Genomic DNA, 21,171 nt, shown 5'->3' on the forward strand with positions numbered 1-21,171 from the left:
CCAACCCTCCAGCTAAACTTTAACTCATTAGCCCTCCACACCCAGCTGATGGGGGCTAATTTTAGATATGAATGGCAAAAAACCAAAAATATCCTCCCACTAAAATCCTACAATTTTCTCTCCAGCACCCCCTAAGGACAATAGAATGGACTTTTACCAATAAATGGGCTAAAATTTAGTTCTTGCTCCAAACAAGATAGGACTAATTTTAGCCGACTAAAGTTTAGACATCTAAACTTTAGTCAGAGCTAAATTTTAGCTTTAGTCCATCCAAACAGGCCTTCAATGAATGCTACAAATCAAGATCTAAAGCTATTCTAAAGAACCATGTTACAACAGTCATGTAAATGTTCAACAGTCAACCAGAAGATGAGAAGATCAGTAATTCTGTGGGGTACTCACATTTGCTTGTAGTGCTAAAGGTGGTGTCACAGATTTGTTGCAACTTTCCATAAATCACTTGGGATCTACTTCCACAACATAAGAATATGAGTCAGCAAGATATTCTGTTAAATCTACCTGAAGTGCAAGAAGTACATTAATTAGTCGAGTGCAACCAAGGCCATGTTATCCAGAAAATCTTGCACGGAATATATTGACTAGCACTGTGCTTACCCTAAATTCTTCAATCAAGACTTGTCACTTGTCCTAACTATTTAGCTCAGATTTGCACTTGATGTTGATGCAGACTACTAGGTTACCTACCCAGTCCTCACTCAGTTTTCTAGCTTGCAGGGTCCACGGCAAGCAAGCAAAAGCTACGATGAGCGGATACTTGCGAAAGCTCGCGTATCAAATACTGATACTCATCCGATACTGCCAGGACGCTGATAATCCTTCGATACTTGTTGGACCAATATCAAATATTTTAAGATATTTTTAATTTTTTTAAAAATAAAATAATCCCAATAATTTGTTGGCACCTTGCCGATTCTTTCCGGATACCTAGAAACCCTAACCTCTCATTCTGTGTTTAAATACACCCTTTCTGCACGTAGGACCCTCTCTCCACGCATCCCCACATCGTTTCTCATGTGGTCACCGATTGCACCGTCACCATCTGCCATCGCCGCCGCTCATTGTCGCCCACTCTGCCTCTCCTTGATCCTCCTCCCTCCAAGCCCTCCACCCTACCCAGCCAAGCGGCAGTAGGTTGCACTAGCATCCCCATGTCGTAGTTCCTCTTCTCCGATCTGATATATGGCGAGTGAAATTGGTGCCTCAGATGCATCTGCATCCAGCACTGTTGCTGGTAGTGCAGGTGCACTTCCTGCAACAGGCAACAATTCCTCCAGGGCAAGCCAAATCTTGGCTGGTGCCCGTGTTTTTCCTCCACACGACAATGGGACGAAGCCCTTGTGGAGGTATGTCGAGGTGCTGGAGAAGACAGGAAAGGGTCAGGGAGGAAATGTAAGGAGTAGATGCAGGCTTTGTGATTTCATAATCAACAAGAGTTACTCAAGAGCGAGAGCCCATCTCGTCAAGATTCCTGGTTATTGCGTGAGATTCTGTACAAAGGCTTCAGATCAGGTTCTTTCTCAACTTAATGATGAAATTGCTAAGGCTGAGGTAGTCTCTGCTAGAAAATTGCCTAGAACTATTCCATTGCCTAGGGTGTGACAGGCAGAAAGAGATGGGGTGTTTCCACTATCGAATCTAGCTTTAATTTAGAAACTCGTAGACAGCTTGATGCTTTGATTGCAAGGATGTTCTACATAGCAGGTTAGCTTATTTCTCTTTATGTCAAGTCTTAATTAATCCATGTATGTTTGCATTTTATTTATACAATTGCTTTGTCAATGTCAATATTTGCAGGATTGCCTTTCAATCTTGCAAGAAACCCATACTTCAGAAAGGCCCTCATCTTTGCTGCAAACAATGCTTTGGGAGGCTATGTTCGTCCAAGCTACAACAAGTTCAGGATAACTTTTCTGGTGCAAGAGACGACGCATGCTGAGAGAATGCTGCAGCCAATCAAATCAATCTGGAGCTCTAAAGGTGTTACTGTTGTATAGGATGGGTGGTCTGATGCTCAAATACACCCTCTCTTAAATTTCTTGGCTGTGACAGAAGATGGGCCAATGTTTTTAAGAGCAATCAACACTGAAGGAGAAGTCAAGAAAAAGGAGTACATTGCTGAGAATATGCTAGTAGTAATTGATGAGGTTGGGGCACAAAATGTTGTGTAGGTGATCACTAATAATGCACATAACTGTAGAGGTGCTGGGCTGATTGTTGAGCAAAAGCATCCCCATATTTTCTGGACCCCATGCGTTGTTCATACCTTGAACATTGTCTTGAAGAACATTTGTGCTGCTAGGGACATTGCTTATGAGTGTTATGAAGAATTCAATTGGATAAGCAAGGTTGCTGGTGATGCCTCTGCGATTAGAAATTTCATCATGAGCCACTCCATGAGGTTGTCCATGTTCAATGACTTTAGTTAGTTGAAATTTCTGGCCATTGCTGAGACAAGGTTTGCCTCTATTGTTGTGATGTTGAAGAGGCTTCGTGCTATCAAAGAATCTCTTGTACTGATGATGGTCAGTGAAAAGTGGAATACATATAGGGATGACAATGTGTGTCAGGCACAATTTGTCAAAGGGAAGATTCTAAATGATGTGTGGTGGGACAAAGTAAGCTATATTCTTGATTTTACTGAACCTATATATTCTATGATACGTGCAGCCGACACCAATAAACCATGCATCCATTTGATAAATGAGATGTGGGCTACAATGATAGAGAAGGTGAAGAAAACAATTTATCGCCATGAAGGGAAAGAACCACATGAGGAATCTACCTTTTACTTCACTATTAATGAGATCTTAGTAAGTCGATGGGCAAAAAGCAACACACCATTGCATTGCTTGGCACACTCCTTAAATCCCAATGTTATATCCATATCTTTTTACGTATTCTACCATTCCATTTTTTTTGTTGTTTAGTTCTTAATTTTCACCTTTAATTTATTCATGTATATACAGGTACTACAGTGAGGCATGGATTAATGAGATTCCAAACCGCCAAGCTCCTCATATGGATGAAGAGATTTCAGATATGAGGAACAAATGTTTCAGGGTTTTTTCTGGTGATGAATTAAAAAATAGCTAGCAACAGTTTGCTGATTTTTCTTTGTTTGGAAATGGATTTAATTCATATGACTCAATTGAGGATAGAGTTCACCTAGAGGCAAAGCAATGGTGGGGAATTCACGGTAACTCTGCTCCTGAGTTGAGAAAGTTGGCATCTAGATTACTTGGGCAGCCAACGTCCTCTTCATGTGCTGAAAGAAACTGGAGTACCTATGGAATGATCCATAGTTCCATAAGAAACAGGTTCAGTTATTTTTCTTCATTTTCCATTAATTTATTCAGTCCCACCAGCATGGAATTTGATTAAAATTAAATCAATGTAGGCTGAATCGTGGACGTGCTTAAGATTTAGTTTTTGTACACCAGAACTTGCGTCTTCTTTCTGTTGAAATAACGGGCCTAGCCCATAGTAATTTCAGAATTCCAAATAAATCTCAAAGGACCATGTGGGCAAGAGGTGGAGTGGTGCAAGTCTTTAGTCCCACATTGCTAGTGGAGGGGAGGGACGACCAACTTAAATATGGAAGTTGTCTCCACTCCTCCAAGCTATGTGTGTGGGGAGAGAAAGAGAGCTCCACACGCGCGCACTCGCTCACCACATCAGGCCGGGCCGGGCGGGGCGACGGGCGCGGGGCACCTGCGTGAATGGTCCGCCGAAATCCAGCCCCTCGCCTTGCGGGGGTGCAGTTTCCTTTTGCCGTTTTATTTTTTGGTTACTTGGTCCTTAAGTCAGCGAGATATATGGAATCCTAATCGGTTTAGATCACGATCGCGATTCTCAGGGCTCTCCTATATATGCGACCTACCGGTCTCTACCAAAAACAGATCTATTCGAGCTAGGGTTTTTGCCTCCTCTCGCTGCTGCGCCGCTACCGTAGTCTACTCCATCCCGATTGTCGGCGTGCACCGGCGATTGGGAGAGCAGGTCTCCGGAACCATCGTCTTCAGCGATCCTGCATCGGGAGAGGGCGAATAAGGTTTTTAGGAAGCGCTCTGCGCGACTGCTCGATCGCTTCTTCCGCTTCGTCAAGTTCTTCATCGACTCCTTCACCACGGCTCGTCTACCTCTTCGTCACTCGGGCATCACTCGCCGTCGCGAACAACGTCAGGCTGCTGATCGTCGTCGCCTGCTGTACCCGGTAGTCGTCCCGGAGCCGGTCTTCATCAAGAAAGAAACATACAATCTATTATCTCAAATTATGTGTTCCATACTAGCCATTATGATCTGTTGCAGTCTGATAGCACTGGATAGTATGGTAGAATATGTGATTCTATTTGCAATGATAGACTTGTCTAGATCTTGCGTAGACATATCTAGTTTAATCTGCTATTTGTTCATCGTATTCATGATATTTTTGGATTAAATTAAAACTAAAAGTGCTTATATATCCATCAATCCAAAAACCTTATTGTAGGCACTTTAGTTTTATGGCTGGATTTTTGATGCACTGAGGCCAGCACCGTTTGCTGGCGTGCACTTCAAGAGGTGGCAGGTGAAAGCCACGCTGTGGCTTACTCCCATGAAGGTGTTCTGGGTGTCCAATGGCAAGCCGGAAGGGATTCTCGCTCCTAAAAAGGAGAAAGAATATTCGGAAGCCAACACAATCTTCTTGGGCGCTATGATTGGTGCACTTGCAGAACATCTGTAGGATATGTACCTCCATCACACAGTCGCAAAGGAGTTGTGGGATGATCTGACTGCCAACTACGGTGGCTCAGACACTGGCACTGAACTGTACATCATTGAGCAGTATCATGACTACAAGATGGTTGATGGAAAATCTGTAGTCGCTCAGGCTCATGAATTACAGTGCATGGTGAAGGAACTCGGTCTGCTAAAGATTGTCATGTCCGACAAGTTTGTGGCTGGGGGCATTATTGCCAAGTTACCTCCATCCTGGAGGGACTTCGCCACTTCTCTCAAACACAAGAGGACAGAAATTTCTGTTTCGGACTTGATTGAGTCTCTTGATGTTGAGGAGAAAGCTCGGGCTAAAGATGGATGATCTAAAGCTGTTGAGGGTCAGACCAGTGCTAATATGGTGCACCAATCACATCACAATGGCAATGGTGGCAAGGGCAAGGGTAAGAACAATAAGTCTAAGCAGTCCACTACCTTCAAGAAGAAGAAGAACAAGGAGAACGAGGGATGCTTCATGTGCGGTTCTACTGACCATTGGGCAAAGAAGTGCCCAAACTGCAAAGAAAGAAAACCTCCAAAGCAGAAGTTTGTGAGTATGGTGACCAGCGCTGGAGACGAAAATAGTGGGCATGGTAATTTACCTTTTGTTTTTTCAATGTTTCAATCTACTAATACTCGGTGGCTTGATACTGGTGCTAGTGTTCATGTGTGTGATGATGCCTCCTTGTTTTCATCTTACCAGGTCGCTCGGGATTCCTCCGTCCTAATGGGGAATGGGTCACATGCTTCTATTCATGGTGTTGGTATGGTAGATCTGAAGTTTACTTTGGGAAAGATCGTGCAGCTAAAGAACATGCAGCATGTCCCTTCTATCAGGAAGAATCTAGTTAGTGGCTCCCTTTTGTGTAGGGATGGTTTTAAGGTAGTGCTTGAGTCTAATAAAATTGGCGTGTCTAAGAGTGGACAATTTATTGGTAAAGGCTATGAGTGCGCAGTCTGTGAACTATATTTGTGATGGTATTAATGAGAGTGATGCTAGTGTTTGGCATTCCATCTAAATTTTGGTTCTATGTCTCAACTTTCCAGCCTGTGTTTAATTCCAAATTTTTCCATTATCAAAGGTTCTAAGTGCCATAGTTGTGTGCAATCTAAGCAACCTCGAAAACCTCACAAGGTGGTCGAGGAGAGACACTTGGCACTACTTGAACTAATTCATTTTGGTCTATGCGAGATGAATGGTGTGTTGACCAAAGGTGGAAAAAGATATTTCATGACTTTGATAGATGACGCGTCTAGATATTGCTATGTATATTTATTGAAAACGAAAGATGAGGCTCTTAACTACTTTAAAATCTATAAGGTTGAAGTTGAGAATCAACTTGAGAAAAAGATCAAGAGAATTAGGTCTGATCGTGGTGGCGAGTATTTCTCTAATGACTTCGACTTGTTCTGTGAAGGACATGGTATTATACATGAGAGGACGCCTCCCTATTTGCCCCAATCAAACAGGGTTGTCGAAAGAAAGAATCGCACTTTGACTGACTTGGTGAACGCCATGTTAGACACCAGTGGATTATCTAAGGCATAGTGGGGGGAGGCTGTATTGACTTCATGTCATGTCCTGAATAAAGTACCTATGAAGAATAAGGAGAAAACTCCCTATGAAGAATGGGTTGGAAGAAAACCATCACTTTCATACTTACGCACTTGGGGTTGCTTGGCCAAAGTTAGTGTGCCAGTCAACAAGAAACGTAAGTTGGGACCTAAAACTGTGGATTGTGTCTTTTTGGGATATGCCCATCACAGCATAGCCTATAGATTTTTAGTTGTTAAATCAGAGGTACCTGATGTTCATGTTAATTCCATGAAGTCTCGTGATGTTACTTTCTTTGAGAATATATTTCCTATGAAATATTTGCATAGTATGTCTAGACTATCTTCTGATGTGATTGCTGAGACAACTCTTGAACCTGTTGTGCTTTCTGATCATGCTGAATGAACACTTGAGCCAGTTCATGAGGAGGTTAACAGTGAAGCTCCTAAGAGGAGCAAGAGACAAAGAACTACAAAGTCCTTTGGTGATGATTTCACTGTTTATCTCATAGACGATACTCCTAAGACTATTTCAGAGGCATTTGCATCTCCAGATGCATATGATTGGAAAGAAGCTATCCATAGTGAGATGGACTCTATTCTTTCTAATGGAACTTGGGAGGTTGTTGATCGACTGTATGGTTGTAAACCTGTGGGTTGCAAGTGGGTGTTTAAAAAGAAGCTTAGGCCTGATGGTACTATTGATAAGTACAAGGCTCAACTTGTGGCTAAGGGTTATACCCAGAAAGAAGGCGAAGATTTCTTTGACACTTACTCACCTGTTGCGAGATTGACCAGTATATGAGTATTACTTTCCCTTGCTGCCTCACATGGTCTTCTCGTCCATCAGATAGATGTTAAGACAACTTTCCTTAATGGAGAGTTGGATGAGGAAATTTATATGAATCAGCCTGATGGGTTTGTAATAAAGGGTCAAGAGAACAAGACGTGTAAATTGCTGAAATCTTTGTATGGCCTGAAACAAGCACTTAAGTAGTGGTATGAGAAATTTGATACTACACTCATATCAGCAAGCTTTTCTATCAATGAGTCTGATAGATGTGTGTACTACCACTATGGTGGGGGTGAGGGAGCTATATTGTGCTTGTATGTCGATGACATACTGATCTTTGGTACGAATCTTGACGTGATTAAAGAGGTCAAGTTATTTCTGTGCCAAAGTTTTGACATGAAAGATCTGGGAGAGGCTGATGTAATTTTGAATATCAAGTTGATCAAAGGAGGGAATGGGATTACTCTCATGCAATCTCATTATGTGGAAAAGGTCTTGAGCCGGTTTGGCTTCAAGGACAGTAAGCCTTCTCCCACACCTTATGATCCGAGCTTGATACTTCGAAAAAACAAGAGAATTGGTAGAGACCAATTAAGATACTCTCAGATTATTGGATCACTTATGTATTTAGCCAGTGCTACTAGGCTTGATATCTCATATGCTGTTTGCAAACTGAGCTGGTTTACCTCTAATACGGGAGATGATCATTGGCGTGTGCTTGAGCAAGTCATGCACTATTTAGTTGGTACTATGGATTACGGAATTCACTACTCCGGGTATCCTGCGGTACTGGAAGGCTATAGTGATTCAAATTGGATATCTGATGCTGATGAACTGTATGCCACAAGTGGATACGTCTTTACTCTTGGTTGTAGTGTTGTTTCATGGAGGTCATCCAAACAGACTATCTTAACGAGGTCTACCATGGAAGCAGAACTTGCACAATTAGATACAGCCACAGTTGAGGCTGATTGGTTACGTGAACTATTGATGAACTTGCCTATTGTCGAGAAACCTATGCCGGCAATACTTATGAATTGTGACAATCAAACGGTGATAGTCAAAGTGAACAATTCTAAGGACAATATGAAGTTATCAAGACACGTTAAGAGACGTCTGAAATCTGTCAGGAAAATGAGAAACTCCGGAGTAATATCAGTGGATTACATCTCAACTGATAAGAACATGGCAGATCAGTTCACTAAGGGGCTGTCACGTAATGTGATAGACAGTGCATCAAAGGATATGGGTATGAGACCCATATGAGCTACACCATGGTGGTAGCCCAACCTATGTGATCGGAGACCCCGTGAAGTAGGATCTGGGAAGAACAAGCCATTGGATAGCATGAGAGTATCCTACTAACCCACTCGAGAAATGATGCAACACTCTCAAACCACTGCATGGCAGGCTGGCTACTGCCTTAATATATTTTGTTAGCTTTAATTAGCAAAGATGTTGCCCTACAGAACATCTTGGAAAAATATACCTATATGAGCCCGAATGTTGTAAGGTTGCAATCTGTGAGACTTGGGTGATCTCTATTAAGCTCATGAAGAGACCAGGGAGTACGACCTATATGCCCCACCCGCGGGGTAGGCTACAGGCAGCCAGGTACTAGTCCCGACTTTGAGTGAAACTTGTCCGCACAAAACTAGTAATTCAAGGCTTAGTCCATTGTTCAAGTTGTGGATGAATGTAGCTTGAAGCTCTAGGCGAGAGTTCAACTTAACAGTCCTCGCTGAAACACTAGTATATAAACAGCAGTGAGAAACAGGCAAAATCTCTGATGGGCATTTGAGATCTGGTGGGGGGTTGTTGAAATAATGGGCCTAGCCCATAGTAATTTCAGAATTCCAAATAAATCTCGAAGGCCCATGTGGGCAAGAGGTGGAGTGGTGCAAGTCTTTAGTCCAACATTGCTAGTGGAGGGGAGGGATGACCAACTTAAATATGGAAGTTGTCACCACTCCTCCAAGCTATGTGTGTGGGGAGAGAAGGAGAGCTCCACACGCGCGCGCTCGCTCGCCACGCCTCGCCGGGCGGGGCGGGGCGAAGGGCGCGGGCGCGCGGCACCTGCGTGAATGGTCCGCCGAAATCCGGCCCCTCGCCTTGCAGGGATGCGGCTTCCTTTTGCCGTTTTATTTTTTGGTTACTTGGTCCTTAAGTCAGCGAGATATATGGAATCCTAATCGGTTTAGATCAGGATCATGACGTGAGAATCGTGGGCTCTCCTATATATGCGACCTGCCGGCCTCTACCAAAAACAGATCTATTCGAGCTAGGGTTTTTGCCTCCTCTCGTTGCTGCGCCGCCACCGTAGTCTACTCCATCCCGATTGTCGGCGTGCACCGGCGATTGGGAGAGCAGGTCTCGGAACCGTCATCTTCAGCGATCCTGCACCGGGAGAGGGCGAATAAGGTTTTTGGGAAGCGCTCTGCGTGACTGCTCGATCGCTTCCTCCGCTTCGTCAAGTTCTTCATCGACTCCTTCACCATGGCTCGTCTACCTCTTCGTCACTCGCCGTCGCGAACAACGTCAGGCTGCTGATCGTCGTCGCCTGCTGTACCCGGTAGTCGTCCAGGAGCCGGTCTTCATCAAGAAAGAAACATACGATCTATTATCTCAAATTATGTCTTCCATACTAGCCATTATGATCTGTTGCAGTCTGATAGCACTGGATAGTATGGTAGAATATGTGATTCTATTTGCAATGATAGACTTGTCTAGATCTTGCGTAGACATGTCTAGTTTAATCTGCTATCTGTTCATCGTATTCATGATTTATTTCTGGATTAAATTAAAACTAAAAGTGCTTATATATCCATCACTTTCAAAGAAAACCGAAGAATATTGCCGAGGCCCATTAGCAACGTGGGATGTTGGAGATACCTTCGAGTTCGACCTTGATGGTGCTGCTGATTTTCTTCAGCAGGCTCAACTCTCACTGGATGAACCAAACCTAGAGAGAGTGCTAGATGATATGGGGGCTCTGGTTCTATCTGATACTTCAGGTCCTAGCTCATCCACCAAGCAACAATTAGATTTATCGTTTGCATACTATTTTTTATATCACCAAGTTATGTAATAATGATCCTTTGAACTAGACCTGAACGTTGAGTTGCAGTATTATCTAGAAACTGGTTGTGAACTTGTGTGACCTTTATCATATTACATACTAAGTGGTCGATCTACTATTTTGTATTCTCTGCACTGCTTGTTTGCTTCTTATTTTTTTATCTGTTCTGCTGTTTGGACTTTTGAGTCAACTGAAAAATGGATCACTGGAGTTATTGGGCAACCAGGCTACACACTTGTTAAAGTAAGCATTATGTGTCTATCTGTTGATTCTGATTCTTTTGTATTCATGTGTACTAATTTGGCAATTCATTCTCCTGTTATTTGCAGCTTGCTTCCCTGTTCACAGTAGTAGTGACTGAGGACGAATAAAAGAAGACATGATGAAATACAAAATAATAAGAAATCAGGTATTCCAATAACCTTTTAAGTGGTTTTTCTGAATTATGCATTTATTTTTATTTCTATTATATATAAATATAACATATATATTCGTGTATCCCTGTATTGGTGTTTTCGGAAAAATGGCGTATCTCGGTGTACCGCCTTATCGCATATCCGTATCGGAGTATCTGTGCAAAGTAGAGCAAAAGTGCAAAACTTGGCTGTTGGATGATGAACTACTAACTGCACAGGCTAGTTACAACATCCAAAGTCTGAAACGAAGAGTAGCATTAGGCATGAATTGCTAGGCCTAAAGATGGCCTAAACAAGAATTACCCAAAACTACAGCTAGTATGCATGGGAACAAAAGAGGCGTCGAAACTACAGGACGAGCAGCTATGCACTACCGGGAATGCAGCTCGCGTAGGCTGCCGGCTCCAAGGCCAGGCTGGGTTGGGCTCCGCGGCGGATGAGCGCTTCGACCCGCCACGGCGTCGCTGCGTCGGGAAAACACAAACGGCGGCACGATGGGGCTATCCAACACAGGAAGGCAACAACGAGCGATGGTAGCATGGTGCGGGACGGGGAAGCTCACCTACGGTCTCGGGGAGTCCAGGATGGCGGTGCCGTGGCGAGTTGGTGCAGCTCGGAGGACACGGCGACTTCGTGCCCGCAGCTCTCGGCAACATCGTCCGTTTTCGCTCCCCGTCGTGCTCCCGCTTGGGGCATGGCGTAGGCGAAGAAGCACAGGTCCTGTGGCTCAGCACGTGGTTCACGGTTTGGCCCGGCGTAGTCGACGGCGTGGCGAAGTGATGTCGCCCGGTGCGGCGGCTCCTGGCCGGCGGCGGCGGCGACCCGCTCCTCCGCTTCGCAATCTTCCCTTCCCTCGGCTCTCCTCTCCTCACGTGTTTGGTGGCGGCGGCAAAGGGAAAGAAACCCCAAGGCTCAAAGGGTTTTGGCGAGACGAGGGGCATCGATTTTATATCCAAAGGCTGGGCTCGGATGCTCCCGTCCGTGGCGGTGATCTTTTCTAAGGCGTGGCAGGGCCGATTGCTGAAGGGAGAGCGTTGCAGACTGGGCTGTGTTGTGTGCGCAGGTAAATCTGAGCAGGCCGGATTGGGCCTGCGCAGCCGTGGCCGGCAATCCTACATATATGGAAGTGTTGGAGATTCATGCGGCCTACAGCAGCGGCACGATCTCCTTCGACTCCCTCGAGCTCATTTGCTCACGTACTCGTCCGACATACGCTGCTGCAAGCTCGGGCGTCGGCGACGAGGCGCTAGGGCTGGAGGGGAGGGGGAAGTTGGCCGGTGGGGTGAGAGGGGTTCGGTGGCGAGGTCACCCTCGTCCGCCGGTTATGGTCGAGGTTGGCGGCAGTGGGTGGTGTCCGCTGCAGTTAGGGTCAGGGGTGGATCCAGGGGGGCTAGGGGCTGCAGCCCCCCGGAACCTGATTTTACCTGTAAAACACTGTAGATATAGTCTCAAATCACCATTAATTTCTAACTCTAGCCTTTAATCTCTACTATTTAGTCCCCCCTCCCCCCTCCCGAGGTGTTCATCGTGGTTCCGCCCCTGGTTAGGATTAGTGTGGGGGTTTGCGGGGGGGCTCCAATAGTCTCCGGACTTAGAAAAGGTTGAGGAGGGAGGGTGACGGAGGTTTGGCAGGTGGCGAATACGAGATGGTGTAGGAGCTGGCCATGCAGGGCAAGATCTCTAGTGGGCGGTGGTTGGTTGCGGGATGATGAGATGCACCAGTTAGGAAGGGAGGGATGGAAGTGGCGGCGGTGGATGTACCACCAAAAGTTACCAGAAAAAAGTTGTAAGAGTTTTTAGACTCTAAACCTAAAACAATGAGAAGCTCGATAACACAAGAAAGACAACTCAGATAAAGATAGAAAGTGGGCCGACTGCACCAGGCCTCCAAAATTTTAGGGCCCAATGTGTCGACCTCCCTCTGGTAGTCTGGTGCCTAGTGACCTCTGTAACTCTATTCCTGCCTGCATCTGCAATTCTGTATGCGACCAGCGGACCAGGCCTGCATGCAACTTTTTGATTTTTTGGCCTAGAGAATCTGTTGCGTCATTGGCTCATTGCGTGTTATCGAACCAGGAGTCCATAACCGTCCGATAAACCGATACTCTGATTAGTAGGCCTGGCCTGCCGCTGCCGCCTGCCGTCTGCCGATTAGGATTAATTGCCAGATCGCGTGAGTGCCGCCAGCTGCCGCAATCTCGCCGAGTCGCCATCTCGCCGAGCTGCGCGCGAACTGTGATTCTGCGAAGCTACCGCCGCAATCAAGCCTGCATGCAGGCAGCGATTCCACCTCTGGGGCTCTGACGGCAGGTCTGGTTTCTTCACAACAAAAGCTACCGCGTGAAGGCGTGATCACGTGATTCGCTGAGAAGGTGCAGGTAACGTAATACTGTGCCTATTTCAAAGAAGAATACCAGAAGAATGATGCTTTTTAATGGAAGCTAAGAACTTATGAGTAAGTAAGATTCGTCATTTAATCGTTTTGTATGAATACTTATGGTATTACATGAGGAAATCTACGGTGCATTTTAGCTATTTGCATTTTATAAATATAGGCCCTACTTTATATTTTGCACCAGGGCTAAAAAAACTTAGGTACGGGCCTGTTCCACGGCAAGGCGATCTCCTGGTACCGCCGGGTCAGCGGCTCGCAGACTACTAGTTCAGGGGCCGTACGGTCGCTGTAGTACCAGCCCCAGCCGGCACGCTCTCTCAGACAAACCTTGTCGTAGAGTAGCAGGAGCAGGCTGCCACGGCCTGTCAACGACCTGCCGCTCGCCGCCGGCGCCGGCGCTCTGCACGAAATCGAGCGAGATCTGGCGCCGGCCAGGGTCACCGGCTGCGTCATGTCGTGGTGCTTCTTGTGCTGTACGACCCTGACAGGGATGACATGGACAGGGACTTCGACGACGACGTGTACCGCCATGGATGGCCGTACACCGCGTCGTGTTGTCACCGGCTGAGGAGACTTGGCTCTTCTCCGTGGACCTGCACACCATGGAGCTGGAGCGCGAGCACGAGAGGAACAGGTACAAGGGAATGGCGTACCCGTGCTCATCCCCTCTCCGTCGCTCGCCGTCGTCGACAGCCGCCGCTTCTCCCTTGACCTCGACGGCTTCCTCCCGGACAGCGACAGTGGGTGGGTGCTCGCCGACAGCCGCGGCAGCCTCCTCCTCTTCAGGAGGCGGACCGGCTGGGCTGCGCGCGCCAACACCCGCGAGTTTCCCCGTTCCCCGACGTCGTCGTGTGCGAGCCTCTCACGCGGCGGTGCCGGGGGATCCTCAGCCCGGAGGAACACGCGACGTGCCTCGGCGTCTTCTTGCTCGACAGCGGCGGCCGCATCGGCATGTCCGATTTCAGGGTCGTCGCCGTCCTGCACGAGTACCACGAGTCGGAGGAAGGCCGCGCCATGCCGGCGGCGTGCGTGTTCTCGCTGGGGAGCGACGGCGGCGGCTGGCGCGTCCTGCCGACCGCGTCAACCAACAGCGCCGCCGTCAGCCTTCCGGGAGAGATCGAGCGCGTAAGCTTTGCCGACCACGCGAACGGCTCTCTCTACTGGGTCGTCGGAGGAGAAGAGGACGGCGCCGCCATGCTGGTCTTTGACGAGGCCGCCATGGAGTTCGCGCGCGTCCCGCTCCCGGCCGACGACGACGACGACGGTGGCTCGTTATCGTCATACGACAGGTGGAGCTTCCGGGTCATCGGCGGCGGCGAGGATGGCGGCGCGCTGCGCGTCGTCCGGCTGGTACGCAACGAGCTCAGGGTCCTCGCGCGACGCCGGGGCAGCGACGGCAACGAGTGGGTGTGGGTGGTCGAGAGGCTCGTGCGGCTGCGGGAGGCCACGCTCGGGCTGCCGGGGCGCGACGAGAGGTTCTTCCAGCGCAACGCTATGGTCGTGGCGGCGCACGAGGGGTACGTCCTCGTGACGCCGCAGGAGAAGACGTGGCTCTTCTCCGTCGAGCTGGAGACGATGCGAGTGGAGCGCGAGAGCACGAGAGGAACAAGTACGCCGGGCCGGCGTAGCCGTCTCAGCTGCCTTGGCCGCCGAGCCTGATGGCCTGTACTGCTAATGATCGCGGCAGAAGGCGCAGGAGATAATCATGCTGCTTTTTTTAGCACAGATAATCATGCTGCTGAGACGATTTGTGCTTACAAATCAATCAAGCAAGCAAAAACAATTCAGAGAGCATATCGGTGGCGGACGGACTGGCTTTGATGTAAGTCTGGACAAAGTGGCTTCATCCTTGGCCGTTGGGTGGCCCACTAGTACAGTAGTACGAGGTCCAAGGAATTTATTTTCATGCTTCTGCGGCCCGTGAACAAGCCGTAAAAAATCGTAGATTAGGTAGTATTTTAACGGCCTGTTTTGCTGGACTTATAAGCCGGCTGGAAAGCTGAAACGGCTGATTTGTTGTGAGAGAAAAATACTGTTTGGTGGCTGATAAGCTGAAGCGAACAGTCTTACTGTTATTTGGCCGGTTTTTGAGATCCTAGCAACAACTCTCGTTCATCGGATACACCTCTTCAACCCTAGTCTCCACTCTCCACCGCCACTTGTGCTGCCTCTTTGCCGCTGCAGCCGCCGCCATGCTTGAGCGTCGCCGCTCGCTGTCCCACGGCGGCCCTCGCGCCTGGCCACGCCACCTCCCGCGGCCCTGCATGCTTGCACCAGAGCCGGAGCCGGAGAAGAACACCGATTTTTTCCAGAATGTTCATATAAGTTTTAGTATATGTTGAATCCATTCTATTGAAATGTTGGAACAGTCTAAGAAAAATGTTGAAAGTAGTTATTTTTTCAAAAATATTGAATGTAGTATTTATAAATGTTGAGAAATGTTGAATGTAATCTTGGGAAATGTTAAATTTATTTATCTATAAGTTGATCCTATTAGTTTGGTCTAATGAGCTTTAAAGCCATGTTGGCACACGGAAGCTACATAGGAGCTCCCGTTAAAAATCCTGCAGAATTCAGACATCTTCAACAAGAAGATGTTATCATGTTCCCCATGCAATAGGGACATACAATGGGACCTGCTTCTGAAAGCAATGTTCTTGTTAATGAACACGGAACACTGAATAGAACATACATTGCAAACTTTGTTTAAGAAAGAACTAAAGGAATGCACCAGACTGTCGTTACTATCCAACGTATAGTAACCATTCACATCTCCTTGTACACCGTATGCGTTCCGTAACTAGATTTTCCGTTGCCATCCTAACTACCGCGTGCTCGGTCCGCGTGGACAGTTGAAATGTCAATCACAACATGAGCAGTCTGAATCCATGAGCCACGCTTACCATTCCACGGGACTTGCAGACCTCTGCTTCCGTAAGTTTTGAGCCGCCTGTACTAGTAGGAAGCTTCCTGGATGCTGGCATCATACACCCTTCCATTTGCACTGAACCAGCAGGCATTATTGCCGGTCATCACTTGTCTCCTTCATCTCTCTAATGCATGACGTCAAATTAAAGAACAAAAACTTTGGCATCGTAATTTTCTTGTACATCAAGCCTCAAAATTAAATCAAAGCAACTCCTATTAAACAAGTAAATTCTCCAGTCGTCTAGCTAGCTGATGCTAATATATCCATGCCAAGTAGTTATTATCAGCTCATCCTTAATCGTCCGGCTCACCCTATCTAAATTTTGAACTCTGAGGAAATAGTAAGTGCCCAATGGATTGGTCAGCGGTAGTCCTCGTCGTCCTCCTCCTCCTCGAGCCTTCGCCGTGTGCATCCGACGACCGGCTGGACCTCGGCAAGCCGCTCTCCCCCGGCACCACCATAGTATCCGACGACGGCGGCTTCGCCTTGGGCTTCTTCACCCCCACCAACTCCACCTCCACTCCGGCCAAGCTCTACCTCGGCATATGGTACAATGACATCCCAACGCTCACCGTGGTGTGGGTCGCCAACAGAGAAACCCCGGCCACGAACACCACCTCCTCCACACCGACGCTGTCCCTGACCAACACGTCCAACCTCGTCCTCTCCGACGCCAGTGGCGTCGTCCTCTGGGCAACCAACGTCACCGCCGTCTCCGGCAGCTCCTCTCCGGCCGCCGCCGCCGCCATGCTTCTCAACACCGGCAACCTCGTCATCCGGTCCCCGAACGGCACCGCCATATGGCAGAGCTTCGACCACCCCGCCGACTCGTTCCTCCCCGGCATGAAGATCCGGCTCGCGTTCGCCACGCGCGCCGGCGTGCGCCTGGTGTCGTGGAAGGCACCCGGCGACCCCTCGCCGGGGACCTTCTCCTACGGCATCGACGCCGGCACGGCCCTGCAGCTCTTCCTCTGGAACGGGACGCGCCCGCTGATGCGCGACGGGCCATGGACGGGCTACTCCATCGCCAGCCGGTACCAGGCCAACGCCAGCGTCTTCGTCTACCAGGCCATAGTCAGCACCGACGAGGAGATCTACCTGACCTACACCCTCTCCGACGGCGCCGCCCGCGCCAGGTTCGTCGTGACTGTCGCCGGCAGGTACCAGCTCCAGAGCTGGAAAGGCGGCGGCTCGTCGGCGTGGTCGGTCCTCGGCGACTGGCCGGCCTGGGAGTGCAGCCGCTACGGCCACTGCGGCCCGTACGGCTACTGCGACAACACGGTGGCAGCGCCGACGTGCAGGTGCCTCGACGGCTTCGAGCCCGCCGACGCCGAGGAGTGGAGCGGCGGCGACTTCTCGCGGGGGTGCCAGCGGAAGGAGGCGCTGCGGTGCGCCGCCGGCGACGGCTTCTTGGCCCTGCCGGGGATGAAGTCGCCGGACAAGTTCGTGCGCGTCGCGAACCGGACCCGCGACGAGTGCGCGGCGGAGTGCGCCGGCAACTGTTCCTGCGTGGCGTACGCTTACGCCAACCTGAGCACCACCACGACGGCGGGGGACGTGACGAGGTGCTTGGTGTGGGCCGGCGACCTGATCGACACGGAGAAGATGGGTGACGTGGTAGGCAGCGACACGCTGTACCTCCGGCTTGCAGGCTTGGATGCAGCCGTGCAAGGTAACAACCATTTTATCTTCTCCGATCCATTTACAGTTGATGTTTCGTGGCTGCTACATGTATCATAAAACTTTATATATACTGACTAGTGACTACTGAGTTTGAATATAGGTGTCAGAGGAAAGAGCAATGCACTAAGGATTGCTCTGCCAACAGTTTTGACGACTAGCATTCTAATAATCACAGGCATATTTGTTTCCTGGTTTAAATTCAGAGGTACAAACTATAAATTTCAACTGTCCTCGTCGTCAGAAAGGAATTCGTTAATGATGAGTTTGGGTGTAGGTAAAAGAAGAAGTAATAAGGAATATAACACCAAGGTAAGTCTGGTTACTACGAGTTCGTCAGATGTACTCGTTGAAGGAAGCCCTGCCCAAGATTTTGAGCTTCCCTTCATCAAATTTGAGGACATTGAGACTGCGACACACAATTTCTCGGAAGCGTATAAGATAGGACAAGGAGGCTTTGGCAAAGTTTATAAGGTATTTTGCCCCCATTTACTAGTAGACTGGTAGTAGCTTTCTAATATCAATTCGACTTCAGTAATTACATTAAGTTGTCCATATGACAGACTAATCTTAAGTTTTCTGTTCTTACATTTTGCCAAGGCAATGCTAGGTGGTCAGGAAGTAGCTATCAAAAGGCTAAGTAAGGATTCAGAGCAAGGAACTGAGGAATTCAGGAATGAAGCTATTCTAATTGCCAAACTGCAACATAGAAATTTGGTCCGACTACTTGGTTGTAGTGTTGAGGGTGGTGAAAAGATCCTCGTATATGAGTATTTGCCTAATAGAAGCTTGGATGCCATTCTTTTCGGTATGCTTTAGTAACACACACTACAAGCTGTTTTTTTGTTTTTCTAAAGAAAGAATAATATTTTCATAGCAAACATCTCAAAATGCAGTGCTTTGTTTCGATATGCATGCAGATAGCTCAAGAAAAACGTCATTAGATTGGCCAACGCGATTTAACATAATAAAAGGGGTAGCAAGAGGACTTCTTTACCTTCACCAAGATTCAAGATTGACCATAGTTCATAGAGACCTCAAAGCTGCTAATGTTTTGCTAGATGCAGATATGAGACCTAAGATAGCAGACTTCGGCATGGCAAGGATCTTCAATGATAACCAGAAAAATGCAAACACTCGGCGTGTCGTCGGAACATAGTGAGTATATGGTTGAATTAAGTGCTCAAATTTAATGTGATTAAAATCCAATGTTTTCGCAATAACTTTTGGACATGAATTGTAAAAATAGTGGCTACATGGCTCCTGAGTACGCAATGGAAGGAGTCTTTTCTGTCAAGTCTGATGTCTATAGCTTTGGTGTCCTGATCTTGGAGCTTGTAACTGGTACAAAGAGAAGTAGTTTTAACACAATCAAGGGTTTTCCAAATCTTATGATCTACGTGAGTATATGACTTTTTTATAAAGTTTTAAATTAAAGCTAGTATAGTCTAGACATTTCAAAAGCAATTGCCATTACCACAATCCAATTAATTGTTTTCGTTATTTCAGGCATGGAATATGTGGAAAGATGGGAAGGGAAAAGACTTGGTTGACCCATCTATTATGGATACTTGTTCACAGGATGAAGTTTTGCTTTGTAGTCATATGGCACTCCTGTGTGCCCAGGAAAACCCAAATGATAGGCCATTTATGTCATCTGTTGTGTTGGCCTTGGAGAATGGAAGCACCACACTCCCAACACCTAAAAACCCTGGCCACTATGCACAGGGCAGTAGTGATATGGAGCAAATAAGAGACAGAATTGACAATTCCATGAATTCCCTTACTCTCACGAATATAGAGGGACGATAATCTTCTTCCTCTTCTTCTTTTATGTATTATATGCATTGTCCAAATTTTGGCTCAACAAAGGTCCTTTTCTTGGGTCTCCAAGTGACCAAGTCATTTCCTTAGTATTTTTCTATTCATTTTCCTTTTCTTTGTGAGCAATCTCACAATGGAGTCTGGCAGAATAAGATATTATTTGTTTCCTAACATAATAATAGAGAAAAATCAATGAAGCGAATTTGAACAAAATAAAATAAACTACTTGGTGGTTTCTCACTGTGTCCCTTTTATTCTTGCAATTGAAATTGGCAGCATGGTTCCACAATCCAATCTTGATTCTGTCTTGTGATTTTACAACTTTATTATGGTCTAGTCTGATAGGCCAAATTTAAAAATTGTTGTCAATATAAATACTAAGTTTTCATGATGTTAGCAGTTACTATCCTATGGTTGCGGTCTTCTTTTAGAGACAGCTTCCGGATTACTTCAAGATTTGTGATTCTGACAACCTTGACTAGGAAAGAAAGAAATAACCGACAATGATCAATGGTGGTTGTTGATCTCTTGGAGTCCAAAACTGACCACGGATGAAAACACACTGGAACTAGAAATCATGTTACTGAACACTGAGTAGAACATGCTGACCTCTCTTCTCTACAGCTAAAAAAACCAAAGAGACGACATTTTTACGGTCCGTTCCGTGAGCCTCGCCCCGAGGCCCTCGCTCCAGCCGACCTCGGTCCTCTGTTTCACGGTCCTCCGCGCAGAACACAGCCTTCACCCTTGGATCAATCGGTCTTCTCTCCACGCATGGGGAAATCGCTCCCTCCCGTCCGCGCTGCCCTGCGTCTGTACATCGTCCTGCCAAGAATCAAAATTGGCCCTTCGATCATCCCTGCCCCTCTCCATACACGCCGCGGCGCAAACCGCTCAACACACCCCCACGATTTTCACCTCTTTGCCATTTCCTTTTAATTCCTTTCTAACCTCGCAGACGCATCTTCAGACTCACCTCTGACTTCTCGCTCCACGAGGAAGAACATCGCCTCGCTGGAGGATGCCTGCCGTGGTGGTGGAGGTCCTCTCCTTCACTCCACTGCTCCATTGCCCTCCACGACACCTAAAGTGAGACATCCATCATGACCTCTTTCCATTTTGCCATTTTCCATCGAAATCTATGCGCCGTAGCTCATCCTAGCTTTTTCCGGTGATACTCCGGCCATGGCGCCGCTGCGTATGGTCATCGTCCTCCTTAGTCGAGGAAAGATGATTCATTGGTGGCCCTCAGATCCAAAATTAATGGCAACGATTATATCTATCAGATGATAGAGATCGCCGAAGAATCGTCGCTGTATGCAACACCGGCGAGCTCAAGATCTCACACACGCATGCAGGGAAAACTCACGCGAACTCTCTGGAACACGATCTTGTTTTTGTGCTGCGTAACGTTGCAGCGCCTTTTTTTTTTTTTGTCTCTATTCTCTTATAAAGAGAAACGGATTTACAAACGAAAGACTCAGTCCTCAAGCCCAAAGAAGCGCGCCACCACCCTTTCACGATGCCTGCCATCCCAAGCACCAGGATCATGGTGCACCTAAGGGTGCCTTTGGTTGGGCTTTTGGACCTGCTTTTGCTTTTGCAAAAGCCAAAAGCCAACCAAAGGACCAAAAAGCCACATGTGCTTTTGCCCAAAAGCTACTTTTACTCTAGTACAAAATCAAAAGCACCTTTCCCCTGCTTTCAAGTACTTTTTGGGTAAAA

At 47.4% G+C, this 21,171-nt stretch overlaps 1 protein-coding gene and 1 pseudogene across 2 annotated transcripts; both read left to right on the forward strand.

Annotated features, from left to right (window-relative positions):
• The first annotated feature begins 1,200 nt into the window (after nucleotides 1-1,200).
• Nucleotides 1,201-15,030, forward strand: LOC101782086 (annotated as a pseudogene).
• A 1,161-nt stretch (nucleotides 15,031-16,191) lies between these two features.
• LOC101783294 (putative G-type lectin S-receptor-like serine/threonine-protein kinase At1g61610) lies at nucleotides 16,192-19,536 on the forward strand. 2 transcript variants are annotated; one of them, XM_022824006.1, is made up of 7 exons: nucleotides 16,192-17,614; nucleotides 17,726-17,830; nucleotides 17,900-18,096; nucleotides 18,223-18,430; nucleotides 18,519-18,780; nucleotides 18,872-19,022; nucleotides 19,132-19,536. In XM_022824006.1, the coding sequence occupies exons 1-7, from the start codon at nucleotides 16,294-16,296 to the stop codon at nucleotides 19,432-19,434; spliced, it is 2,547 nt and encodes an 848-aa protein (XP_022679741.1). In that variant the 5' UTR covers nucleotides 16,192-16,293; the 3' UTR covers nucleotides 19,435-19,536. The 2 variants fall into 2 exon arrangements, with proteins under 2 accessions (XP_022679741.1, XP_004956577.1); XM_004956520.3 differs by having other exon boundaries at nucleotides 18,543-18,780.
• The last annotated feature ends 1,635 nt before the right edge of the window (nucleotides 19,537-21,171 follow it).

This window comes from Setaria italica, chromosome II (genome assembly GCF_000263155.2).
Source record: "Setaria italica strain Yugu1 chromosome II, Setaria_italica_v2.0, whole genome shotgun sequence".
NCBI classification, from domain to species: domain Eukaryota; kingdom Viridiplantae; phylum Streptophyta; class Magnoliopsida; order Poales; family Poaceae; genus Setaria; species Setaria italica.